Raw genomic sequence first — 13,936 nt, forward strand, 5'->3', positions numbered from 1 at the left:
GCAGCGGTAGCCCGGGAGACGTCACGCAAAGTGGGCAAACCACGGCAGCTGTGTCACAAGGCGCCACGCTTCGTCTGCACGCGTCCCAGGCCGACAGGGACAGGGGAATCTCTCTCTCTCTCTCTTAGCTCTGTCTCTCTCTCTTGAGAGTGAGAGAGAGACAGAGCTAGCCCCTGTGTGTATGTATGTTGAACTTCTTTCGCGCCGTACATAGCCAACCGTGCTAATTGGAGGTGCAGGGGGGGGGACAACACACTAAACACAAAAAGCAGTTCTAAAGAAGTGAGTTGTCAATTTATAACCCTTGAACTCAACCAATGCTCACCCTGCCAGTGACAATAATAAACGCCCTGCTTTGTACCCAGCACGTATCAAGCTGAAGGGCGTCAGGACAGACAGTTGAACGGTCGGACAGAGGGGCGGACCGACAGGATGGTCGTATATATTTATATATTTATATTCTGTGGAATGTGAAGTTTGGTCATATTACCGGCCGCTGCCCACATTGTTGGAGGGCCCTCATTCAACAATGCGTCGACGAAAATGTATGTAGATTTACACAAAGTATCGTTTCAAAAAAATCTCACAAACTTACCACAGCAGTGCTCTAAAAATGGCAATTTTCCAACATCAGCCGATTCCATCTTATGTTGGTTATTCGGCAGGGTTAATGACAATTACACCGAGTGCTTATTCTTTTTTAAACTCGTGCCAGCGCAACGCAGCAGCTCAACGGTTGCTGTTGATGACGATGATGACGAACGCACTGCTGACAATCAATGCACACGTGTGCCTTCACTTTTCTGCCATTTTCCCCAAAATTGTTGTGAGCAAGGAAGCAATTCCGTTTACTGTATTTGTTTTTCTTTGCTGGAAAATACCCAGTGGCTCTGGAGGGATCCCTCTCCGATGCTTTTCCTCTGCTTGTCCCGAGAGCTTCTGTGGAACACTATCACGATCGGAATCAGTATTTATACTGGAGGAATCCGATGAGCTATAAAGCTCTCTTTCACAGATTTCAAGTAGTTCCTCGAGCGGCTCCCAGCACGGTGAACGAAACGTCGGACATCGTGCCGGACAAACACGCGGTACGAACCAGAAAACGCATTAGGGAGCCGTGCAGCGACAACCCGCGAAAGCCTACGCAGTAGTTGAGCTCAGGGGGAATGTTCGCGCATGAGCTTGTGCTCCGGTTAGGTGAGCGTAGAGGTGACAGGGCCCAGCTAGCTGCTGGAATGGCTCAGGAGCTCAAGTCTGGGAGCATTGGGGCTCTCTATTTTTGCACAGGCTTTGACGCAGGTCTTGTCAACACCTCTGGCGAGAGCCAGATGATTTTCCACGGTGACGCAGGGAACATTTCGCACATCCTGGTTACAGAGTGTCGCCCGCGGCCTAACGGCATACTTTCCTACCGATTCGCTATATATACACACGGCAATCATTTTGAAAACATTGGCAAGAGAATAACGTATGTTTTGGTCATTCTGATCTGGCCAGGTTGGAGGTAAACGATGCAGGGGCCAAGGTAGGCCTCGTCATACTGACACAGAATGCAGGAATAATAAAACGGTATGCTGACATGTCAATCTACTGTTTGATGAAGGCCTCTCTGAGTCATAAGGGTTGTTTGAGAATAACTCATTCATGTAATTTACAATATTAGCCATTGTATACTCCACAAATCGAAATGGAAAACTGATAATCCAAACTAATGGTTAAATAAGATTATGAATGATGTGCAGTTTCTTGGTTCTTTCGGTAAAGTCACGTAGAAGGGAAATAATAAGATAATAAAAATAAAACATAATAAAATTCTCACGACGTTTCGGCCACAACGCAAGCAGCCGTCCTCAGGTGAAGAACAGAGCTGTCGGAAAGACAGCGTCCTAATGTTATGCACCTGAGGACGGCTGCTTGCGTTGTGGCCGAAACGTCGTGAGAATGATCTTATTATGTTTTATTTTTATTATTGTATTATTTCCCTTCTACGTGACTTTACTGAAAGAACCAAGAATATGAATCCCTGCAGTCACGAAAGCTTTAAATCGAAAAATGATGTGCATCACAATTGTGAGTGCACTGATGGATGCATGTCGGCCTCCCCATTTAACGTTGGTCATGACGGTTGACCATACTTCACCACGCTGGTCACTGCGAGTTGGTAAAGGGGGCAACTTGAACTGGTTCGGATTTCGCTGACCACCAGAGGTGGCCATGGTCAGGAAACGAACTCAGGTCTCAGGTTTCACGTCACAGTGGCGTGAGTCAAGGCACCGCGGCGTTCTCCGTATGCAGTGGCGTACGTTGACATATTTAGCATTTAATAAAATGCAGACCTGACTGTCCACTCTGCTGTATGACCAACATACGTCGTCAGCCAATTAGTAAGTGCGAGAGGGGGGGGGGTTAATTAATGCATATAAATGACTATGGGTATCCATTGCCGGTTGGGTTATTCATATGGTGATGAACGAACATTGTGCATGCACATTGCCCTTGTACCTCCTGTCGTTGGCGTGTATTAAAATAGCAGTGCCTGTTATTGTCCCCATTCATGTCTGGTGACCTGGAGAGGCATCCATTTAAACAGACGTCGTCTTTCATGAATCAGCGTCGTCACAAGTGGCTGTGTTCTATCAGCAGCTGGATGACGACGGTCTCCCCCACAGGGTCCCGAGATGCCACGACCCATCTCACTCCTGGGCAGGAGGAGCTGGTCGCATCACGACGCCGCCTCTGCGACGTTCATCCTCGTGGACACGTGCGGCCACTGTAGCGCCTCTAGTGGCGGCAGTGCGTGCAGCACGCACGGTGCACATCTACAATGTGGGCATCCTGTTCGTGCACGGACAGGCCAGTGCGTGTGTCGGTGGGAATAAGAAGCAATTGCAATCGACAATTTAATGCATTGTTACAAACCTAGCCATTGGGGATTAATCTTACCTTCCTGCTTAGCCCTTTACTACGTGGGGCTATGTCGTCAGTCTAGGGCAGTACCTCTAGAGTTAAATGCAATGTTGTCCTGCACTTGTTTTACTCCAATGTCTATGCGTCCCGCTACCGCCCAACCCTGCACTGCCCGGCGTGGTGAAGTATGGTCAACCCCCAGACCACCCCTCGCCGTGACCTGCACGCTGCACCAGGAGATCCTCATCCAGCAGTAGATTGGCATAGAGGCCTACACACGTAGAACCTGCATACATCATTTCAGACGACGCTTGATTCATTGTTTGGTTTTCAAAGTCAACTCTGACCGCGTCCACAAGACGAGTCCTCGTATCTCTCTCCACCCTGAAGCCGCTGCTGTGTTTCGTGCACAATTTGAGTCAAGTTCACCAACCGCACTCACACATCCATGCGTGGTATCTCATGGCCATGTGCACCGCGAGTTAATCCACCGGTTCTCATCCTCCTTGGTACATATAATGATGCTAATAAGTTACACTTGGTAATTGACCTTTCACTCAGTGGTTGCAAAGCGCTGTAGAGCGCAAAAAAAAACAGATTTTTTTTTATTATTAATCATGAAAACCGAAAGCACGCAGTCTCGTCATAAGAACACCCCACCAAAGAAAATGAAAACAAAAACCATGGCTAAAAAAATATAATATTAAGGAAGTGAAGAGATATTTTAGAATAGATGCAATGTCGGATTATCCTAGTAGCAAAAATAGCATATGCTATGGGCCCCGCACTTTCAAGGGCCCCTCGCTAAATGCTTTAAAGCTATCAATTCAGGTTCAGTGATTCTGCACTTGCTATATTACTATAGTACTGTACCGCCTTCGAGTTTTGCGAACGACTGGGTGTTTAAGGTGAGCGATTTGTCGTATTATCTGGTTGTATAGCAAATAAAAAATATACAATAAATTTACTATGCAAGTGAAACATTTGTGTTTTAATATTTAAGTGTTTATTCTATTTAGGTCCCCTTTATAACATATGCTGCAGGCCCCGCACTAAATAGATGGTGTCTCAGAGGCGGGATTTGAATAGGCTGAGAGATCTCGGCACGGACCGAATATCTGGTGGAAGAGAATTCCACTGGCCGGGAGGGCGTGGGAGGTAATCCCGGATCACACGTCAAGCGGCGGTATGGAGGCCCCCCAGTCGACAGCACTGCCCCCCCCCCAAGTCTCCAGCCCAGCTTACGCAGGCCACTGTACACAGAGAGATCCCATGTCCAAGTAGGGTTGTATGTATGTGTGTTGAACTTTTGTTCGCGCCGTATGTAGCCAACAGTGCTAATCGCAGGTGCACAGGGAGATCGCATGTCCAAACTCGGACGTGTTTGTCGGTCACCCTAGGTCTATGAAGAACAGTGTGCATGCAGTCTCAAGCGATGAAGTTCAACACATGCCTCGAGTCAACGTGGTGTGAGTGGTGCATGTGATTCATGTTGTGTATTCATGTATTTTGTTGCATACATGAATACACAACATGAAATGTATCCTGCACGGTATCCATGCCGTAGCCTGCACCCCCCACCCCCACCCACGGGGTAATGCACAGCTTAAGAAGCGTCGATGAATCGCTCCGTCTCCTGCTTTGTTGGGCATTTGCTTCCTCTCTCGTGGATGCTGAAAAGTGTAACGGTGCCAGATAAAGAGAATGTGCCTGCAAGGTCACACAACCACCACGACATGTCGAAGAAGCACACAGACAAAGCTACCACGTATCGCCATACAGGGTATTGGGGCAAGTGCTGTTAGCGAGCACCTGTTAATGGCAGAACGACGCGCGAGGGGGTGGTGTGGCCAGCACCACACCTGCACAGATTTGCCTCCCCATTGCTGATGTGTATAGGCACCTCACCAGGTCATCATTTAAGGTTGAGTTGACCAAGAGGTGGCCCAGGGTAGTTTATGATACAAACTTGCCACTGATGTTATCCATGGCTGGGAATCAAACTCAGGTTACCGGCGTTGTAACGCAGTGTTTTCGCACACACACATACACAAAGACAAAGATCCCCCGTGAAAGCCTTAATCGACTGTAGGGGCAAGTGCTGTTAGCGAGCATCTATGAAGGCCAACAGGGCACATGAGGGGGTGGGTGGCCAGCACCACATCCGGCCGCCTTTGTCTCCCCAGTGGCGATGTTTGCACATCGCACCAGGTACTCATTTGAGGCTGAGTCGACCTAGGGGAGGCCCATGACAGGTTCAGATAATCGTCACTGGTGTTGGCCGTGAGCAGGAATCGAACTCGGGTCGCCGGGTTAATAGCGCAGCGCGTTAACCGCTACACATACACACACTAATAATAGTCGGTATAACAGTTTCCAAAACAAAAACTCTACATATGTATTGTCAAGCGTAGCGATTAGCTATTTTAACTCCTTGCATGTTCCCTTCACCGATCACAAGACGGCTGTTTCCATCGCTGCGCGGATATCCACACGCAGCGAAGCCGATAACTAGAATCACAATGTAAAATATGCAGTATTTGAATTCGCCACCGCGCTGATATTTTTACACGGAAGGATCAATGACACGCCGCCTGGCACGATGCCGCCTTGCGCCAGTGGCCCCACTGGACGCTCGGCTGCCACTCGCGTCCTGCCGCAAGCCCAGCGCGCTGCTCGGCTGCACGCTGAGAAGCCTGCCCTCTGGCGCGGGCTTGGACACGCACGCTTTGATTTAGAGTGGAGCCCGCATCGGCATTGTTGGCTTTTTGAGTGGGGTGGGCAGTGCGGGCCTCAACAATGCACGGGAGAAATGCAGGCGTTCCTCTTGCGTTATATTCGGCAAACGTATCAATTCCACTTGGCTTAAGAACCGCCTTGTTACCCTGATGGGTTGTGTGATTTGTGTGCCGTACAGCGAAGCACCACGCATATGTGCTAACAAATTCGGTTTCAGAAAGCCCGCCACTCCGTTTAGAGTTCCGAACGCAAATTAATAAGAACATGTATTATTGTTATCATACATACAATCGTGAGCATTTTCACGCCCATAATTTTGCGACCGATATCACGATTCATAATTGATTTTTGCGTAAGATTGTGTGAGCAAAAAGTGCATCGTTCACGCATCCTCCACCCAGCGCAGCCAATTAATAAAGTCCTCATTTGAGCAACAGTGCCAGTGTATTACTGCCTCGGCACGTACGCATGTATGTTGAACTTAAATTTCGACTTATTTCCAACCGTGCTAATCGGTGTATTGGGGAGCAATCCGCTATCCAATTGTTAAATGTTGCGGATCGCTCTCCAACATTTGGCACAAATGTTGACGTGACAACTTTATTCACTGGCTGCGCTGAGCGGAGGAAGACGTGCGACACACATTTCACTCACGTGATCTGACCTACAAATCAATTACGTCGTTTTAAATGATGATTATTTTCTGAGAAAGGCGATGAGCATAGAAGCACCAGGGCGGAGACAGAGAGGACATCCTGGAAAGAGGTCGTTTGCAGTGGTGAACCGGGATACGAATGACTTAGAAGTGGGCACATATGTGCCACTGAACTGAGACAGCTTTTCACTCGGTTTAGAGTTCCATAAGCAAAGGAATGAGTAAATGAGATACTGTAGCGGGAAGTGACCTGGATAACAATTTTCTAGAAAAACGACGGTTTCGAAAGAGGTCATGAAGATGTCAGCACCAGATGGGAGACAGAAAGGCGGGCCTGTAAAGAGGTGGTTTGAAGTGGTGTCTATTTACAGCCACATACGTCAAGTGAGTATATCCCGTGATAACGGCGACATTCCTCTTAACTGAGGTCCTCACAGTCATGGCTGTCCCATTTGATCCGTGGAAAATCCTGTCACCTCGGTATTGATTCCTCCATTTTTTCTGTCGTTTTCCACAGATAATTGCAGTCAGCCAGATATGAGAATTAATTAATTCAGCCTCTCATAATCCGATGTTTCGGCAGTCATGAGTCACCCGGACATTGTTTTCTGAAAGCGTTACATCATCGCTACTATCTGCATCTCCTCCGAGATAAGAGGCGTAAACACTGAAGTGGTGGAAATTTCATCCTAGGATCTGCATCTTATCCAGGGATAACCACGGCGGATAACGGAAGGAATTTCCACGGATAAACACGCATGACGAGTTCCTCCAATAGCGACTCCAACATCTCCAATATCTAACATGTTCAGTGTCGTTGAACACGAAGGCTTTCTCGACCAATATCATGAATGTCATTACCGTGGCATGGCCGAGTGGTGGCACGCGTGGCCGCCTGTTGCAGAGATTCGTAGTCAAAGTCCGGAGGCTGCCCTGCCAGGTGGATTCACCATCCAAATGCGCGCTGTCTGCGTCACAGTGGACGTTACAGATCCCGCGATAACGCCATTCGAAATAAAGTTAGGCCACGTGTGCCGGCTTCGTGGTCCAAATAAGCGTCGGATAATTGAATCAGTTCCTCGGAAAATTAACCGAATTGGAAAGCCACAGAGCACTGTCGCGACCTCCTGGCAGACTCATGCCCACCCGCTTGGCTTGTGCTGCATTCACATTGAGACGCACAGGGACACCGCTGCCGCACGGCACGTCAAGATGTAGGTGGCGCTGTATAAATGTCAAGTGACTAAAGATTTACTTCTTGTTCATTTGACGCTTTTACTTAAAAAGTACTCAGAACGTTCCATCCAGCTGTCGGATAGCAGCTGGACACAGCAGCTCAAGCAAAAGGAACGTTCGTAAATTGCACTGTAAACAAATAACTATTGGAAAGAAAATATTTAGCATTAACACCTGTTTGATGCCATTAGCAAAAAAAAAATGCAGCTCACTGTATGCGTATGCCCGACCAAGCCGAGCTGTAAACGATCGATAAACGTGGTACCTTGAGCTTCATAACCAGCAGCAGAACCCTGTCCTTGGAGCGTGGCCGTAACCAAGAAGCCCTCTCGCCACGCAGAGTCGTGGCCACTCATCATGCCGCTCCACAAGAAGGCGAAGAGCAAGGAGTGCGTAATGCACACGGCTGGGTACGCTCTGCACGCGTTTGTCGTTTACAACTTGTGCTTTTACAGCTTGAAATTAATATTTTTTCCATGACGACGATGGCTTTTCTCGTAATTTGCAAATTTGGGGCCGTAAACTCTTTAACGTCACAATTGTTGATCCACTGCTGGATGAAGGCCTGCCCATGGCACGTGGTGTCTGTCTGTCGCGTGTGGGTTTGTTGGAGCATACTTCACCGCACTGGCCAGTGCAGTTTGGCTACGTACGGTGCGAAAGAAGTTCAACATAGCTCCATACATGGTTTCAACTGCCACACCGGATGATCGAGTTGAACAGGGGACGTCTGAACAGTACGAATGTAAACGGCCTTTATTTACCCAGGAAAGACCCACACAAGTCTCAGGGCCCTTTTGCAGCTGGGTTCTGCATTGACACGCTCCGATTGTTCCACTGCAGCGTGTGCTCAGTGGGTTCTCGCTATGTTAAGTAAGGAATATCATTCTGGTAATGTGCAGGCAGGAATTTGTGGAATGATAAACATACGCCATGAAATGCAAACATCCCCTTTGTTAGAAAGTCAGCAGTGGTTGTTACCCTTTAGATCGGTTCCAGCTAATGGAAATGTGGAATTTCCACCACAGGATCAAGCACTTAAGTAGATACTCACATTACCTATTCATCATCATGGTCGTATTCGTCTTCATCATTATAGGAGTTGATATTCCACGTAATAAAAGTGCCTCTAAGCACGTAAAAGATTCAACGCATGATACACATACGTATGAATGACCATATGTTTGCAATATATAAATATATGATCAAATATGTACAATACGACCATGTATTAATACAAGATATATTCTTGTTAATGAGTCATACATGTACGACTCTACATCCGGCCAGCCCTTATTTCTCATATATGTATGGCCAAATATGGGCATGTATGATGTTACAAGTACATGTATTGCCATGTATGTATATCTATAGCCATGCATGTATTGTGATATATGAATATGTATGGAGGCATGATATAACTCTGAGGTTATTGCAATTATGTTTTTGGAGATTTATAAATGTGAGTTAGAAAATCTTCAAAGAACAACAGCATCGTTTGATTTAGTTAGCATTTAGAGGAATCTTTGTGTTTTTCATTTTACGTAAAAAAAATTGGTGAAATTGAGCAACTGAAAATGAACACTGAAAGCAACGACAGTGATAGAGAACCTGAAAGTATACGATTTTTCATCAACATTTCCATCAATGAATGCGCGATTTTCAATCAAAATTCACGAAACACAAAATGTCATTCAAAGTATATAAAGTGTAATGTCACGTACCATAACTTCAACAATCATCGCATCGTAGAAATGAGAAGTCCTGCTACTTTTCACATTTGTACGATCCGCCTGTGCAACATTGTTCCGACACTACGACGCTTCAAAACATATTCACCCGCACGATGTTTTCTCTTTAATCGGAAAATTACAAACCAAAATATCGCAAGTGCCAAATGGGAAATGGAAACTTCTACCTTTATATCTCGCGAGAGTGCCAACGTCTTATCAGCCACTTGAGCAAAAAATATGTCCAAAGCCCGTCTAAGCTGCCGTATAAATACAAGCTCCCCGCAGCCCTCCCTCCCATCCTCCAACCCCTCGGAATGTCACTTTCAGTGTGTCAGACTTCATAACTGTCTAAGCCCAGCCAAGGGGAGCGAGCGAGCGAGCGAGCTTCCCCATAATTACATTTACATACCCTGGGAGGGCAGCACTGGCACAATCGTGTTCAGTAACTGGGATCGGTCTGGCTATTAAATAATAGAACATTGTGCGCACTGCCTGCCATGTGTTCCCCCTCTCTTGCCAATTCAAAGAGTGCCCAATGTTTTAGGAGTTTTAAGAGTGGGCACAATTGCTACGACGTTTGAACTGGTGGTTCATATATCGATGTGGATAACAGATGCTGCTGCCACGGCGTAGTGCTCAGCGCACAGCAGCTTAAACAGCGGCGCGAGTTTCTCGTTGTCCACCCGACAGTGTGTGAGTGTGCACGCTGAACTTATTTCGCAGCGTGCGTAGCCATCCGTGCTGATCGGAGTAGCGGGAGAAGGACAACAAACTCAACACAAAAAGCAGTTCTAAAGAAATTCGTTTTAAATCTAGGTGATTTAAAAGCGCATAGCTCCAGTGGCTTCCTAATATCGGATGGAAGAGAGTTCCAGACGGCTGCAGAAGCGCATTTGAGAGCGTGCGATGCAGTGACTGTCTTTAGTTCGATGGCCTGCCGAAAAGGCGTGCCGCAGTGAGTTGATCAGTAGGTCGTGCCTGCGGTCGGGTCAAATGTGGGAACCTGAACCTTCTTCCAAGATGTCCTGGCCAGCATGCGAGAGAAGGCCAAATGCCCTCTACACGGGCTCTCGAGAGTTCGCTGCCGTGGAAATCCTTGTGCCAGAGGTGGCGTAAGCGGAGCACTTGCAGGGCTGCACTTTTGCCTCCATTTCACTTTGTACACGTACCCCTGAGCCATGCCGGGTCTTTTTCACGGGACGCCTTTATTATGATGATCATTTATTTGATTTTATCCTTTTATAATTTTTATTATTCATATAATTTATATTACGTTTAAAAACATATATTGTTTTATTGAGGCCATGCGCGGACCCGATATATCACGTTGTGATGCACGTGCACACACCGTCAACATAAGCTGAACCGGTTATGGAAATCGGGGAGGGATGCTTTTTTTTGAAGTACAGAGCAAAGCAGAATTCAAACTTCAAAACGTTTCTGGAAAAATAGCATCTGTAAAGAAAAAAGGAATGTCCAACACAGTTGATAATACGTGAGCAATAAAAGCTACTTGTAACAACACTACGTGGCGTGCGTTGTGACGCTTTTACATGTTCAAGTTAAACGGGGTGTGCAGAATAAAGGCCTCAAGATTCCGGACGGAGGGGGGGTGGGAATCCACTGCCGCTATAATTACTATTTTATTACTATTTTATTATTACTATTTTATTATTACTATTATAATAGCAGGGATAATTCATTGTAGTTTAGCGCATTCTATGTTTTCAGTGTTTAACATGATGTAAACAGTTCTGAAATATTTGTCAGCCCTTTGTCAATTCGCACCTCCGATTAACGCGGTTGGTTACGTACGGTGCGAAAGAAGTTCGGACATAGGTACACGCACTGCTGGATGAAGCCCTCCCGATTCCATGCCAGGTTGTTTAGACTTCGCCACGCTGGTCAGCGAGGGTTGGTGAAGGCGGCGCGTGCACCGGATTGATTGTGATATCACCCGCCGCTGGTGCGAGCCACTGGCACGAAGCGAATTCAGATCGCTGGGTTCATGGTGCCCCCCCCCTCCTCCTGTGATGCACAGGACAAGTGCGTCAAGCCATAGCCAACACGCACACCGGCTGGTGGGAAATAATCTACGGCTGTTCAACTAAAATAACATTTCCTGCTGAGTGAGATAGAAATGAAAATAATTTTAGTAACGTGATTGTTTCCCCCCTCGGGATGAACATCTCTACCTGTTCAGTGTTTCATTTGTTTAATACACACGCCCCGCAATGTTGTGCAAACTCTTGAGATGCGAACGAGTTTAAATGTCAAGGAGCTTTTCAATTAAAGTAGAGGGTGCCAGTTAACGCGGTGCCATGTGAAGAGGACGGTGCCAATTGAAGAGGAGGGTGCCAATCGGAGCGTCCCGTCTGACAAGGAGGTTGTTGTCTGAGCGGTGTTCGCCGTTCCCATGGGAGCCCCATCGCCCGCGACACCGTCAGCCGCCGCGTGTGGCCCACGGGGGCGGCTCTCTCGCCCCCTCTCGACCCAGCGGCGCGGCTCTGCGTGCGGGACCGCCTCGTGCATCCATCACTCCGGAGGCTTTGCTCCCTGCGCATATTTCGCAAGATTTACGGTGACTTTAGGAATCGCGAGCGTTTTAATCCCCCCCCCCGCCCCCCGAAATGCGACGGTAAGCGGGTTTCGACAACCATCTGCGCTGTTCCATCAGTCGGCGGGCACAGTCCGATCAAGCCGACCGGCTATGAAAACGACGCTGACGGCACGTCAATGAATGGGTTTGCTCTGTCCATCGGCAGACAAAAGCTGCCTTCTTGCGTGGTTTACATATTTAAATGAACTAGAGACCGAGACTAAATCCGTGTTACGAAACACTTACAGTATAGTTTTAGTGTGATAAGCATTTATCGTGAATGTGTTTGTTTCGCAAGCAGTGGTGCATTTTTTTCGTTTTTGAATCATTTACAGAGCCGTGCTTCGTGCCTCTCGCATCTTGGGCGGTTTTACAAATTAAGCAGGTTCACAGTCGAAAATATTAAATCATCCGGAGAATACACACGGCTACGGCTGGGCGATTTGAAGGGTCATCCGTCACGAGGGTTATTTGTTAAACGAGTTAGCGGCTTGTTAGTTATACACAACTGAATACAAGCATCACCAGCATCTTAGTATGGACGAAAACAACACACTTCGTCTGACTACATCCGACACCACCGTGATATCTTATGAACATTTCCGCCCTTATCTTACCGAATTGCAATCCTGATTGGTTTCCATACCGTGCCCAAGTAAATACCCACTTCATGATAACACGATTGATAACGGGAGTCTTTTGCAATATCTGACGTTGCATGTCTACAATCGTGGAACTGCCCGTTTGTTATGTATACAACTCAAGAATGTCTACAACTATTCTTCCGTGACCGTCGAGTCAATGAAAATGCAACAACGGCAAATCATTATTTGGCTTTGAATCACCCGGCCTGTGTGTGGCTCAAGTACATCTTGGACGAGTTATCGAGCCCCTCTGAGCGCTCAGACAGACGCTGTGGTGTCGTGCCACGCAAATCCCGCGGCACAACCCGAGGCGGATTCATTACCCCCCACGCAAGCCAGCCCCAGAGTTTGGACAGGAAATTTAAATCCATGTCAGCATCATCAGCAGTGGGTCGAAACGAAAATGCGCATATGTCCATATGACAGCACGGCAACCGCACCAGTCAGCGTTCCTATGACAGGCACCGTAAGCTCTCTTCACTCTTAGTGGCCACAGTCAATCGCTCACTGCTAATTCGACCCGTGGGTTAACTGGGTGCAACGTTGGGGTTTGAGGCTGCACTGCGTAGCTCTCCGATGTTTATTTCTCGGGTTGTAGGGGCAAGGGGCGAAATAAACTGATCTGAGCTGAGCACAGATCGCAGCGAGGACCGCCGGCAGAACGATGGAAATGAGTGAGTTTAAGTTGGCGTCGGATGTCGAAAAAAAAGAGGCGAATGGGCTTCAATAATGCGTCAACAGGGACCAGGTCGCCAAGCGTTGAGTTCGTTGATTGGTGTGGGTCACCAAAAATGTGCTTTAAAAATAAAGTGCCAAACTACGAAGTGACATCACCCAAATCACTCAGATCTCGGAAGCCAAGCAAGGTTGTGCCAGGATAATGTTTTAGTTGGACGACCGCCATGCATGCTAGGTATTATAGATTGCTGTGGGGCTACATTGTAGGCGATACAAAGTCACGCATCGAAATTCGCTGCTGTACTGTACCTCTGTGTCCCTGCATCTTTACTAGTTGACTTCACTAACCTGCACTGATCAGCACATGCAAGCATTGTATTGGTCAAATAACCCACATGTCCCACACACAGTGGGGAGGCCTACATCTGTCAGTGCATTGATAAAGGACAGCGCATGTTCAATTAACTAATACACTTTAACAATCAGTTTAACACGTAGGCTTTCGCGACCAATATTATTCATAATAAATGTTTTTGGGTTAGAACGCGTTATTTATAAATGCGTTGTAACCCTCCACCACCCGACACGGCCAAACAGTAAAAAATGTGTTACGTTTACAAAAGACAATATGGCTAAAGTAGTGAACTATTTGTCTTTTGTAAACGTGACACATTTTTTACTGTTTGGCCATGTCGGGTGGTGGAGGGTTACGACACATTTATAAATAACGCGATCTAACCCAAAA

At 47.1% G+C, this 13,936-nt stretch overlaps 1 protein-coding gene across 1 annotated transcript in view; it reads right to left on the bottom strand.

Moving 5' to 3' along the window:
* Positions 1–13,936, bottom strand: part of MYLK3 (myosin light chain kinase 3) — a 56,731-nt gene that overhangs the window by 35,936 nt on the left and 6,859 nt on the right. The window contains exon 2 of the mRNA XM_078868889.1: positions 5,536–5,620. Coding sequence (XP_078725015.1) covers positions 5,536–5,620 — 85 coding nt within the window. The remainder of the gene's footprint in view (positions 1–5,535; positions 5,621–13,936) is intronic.

Source organism: Lampetra fluviatilis, chromosome 26 (genome assembly GCF_964198595.1).
Source record: "Lampetra fluviatilis chromosome 26, kcLamFluv1.1, whole genome shotgun sequence".
Classification (NCBI taxonomy): domain Eukaryota; kingdom Metazoa; phylum Chordata; class Hyperoartia; order Petromyzontiformes; family Petromyzontidae; genus Lampetra; species Lampetra fluviatilis.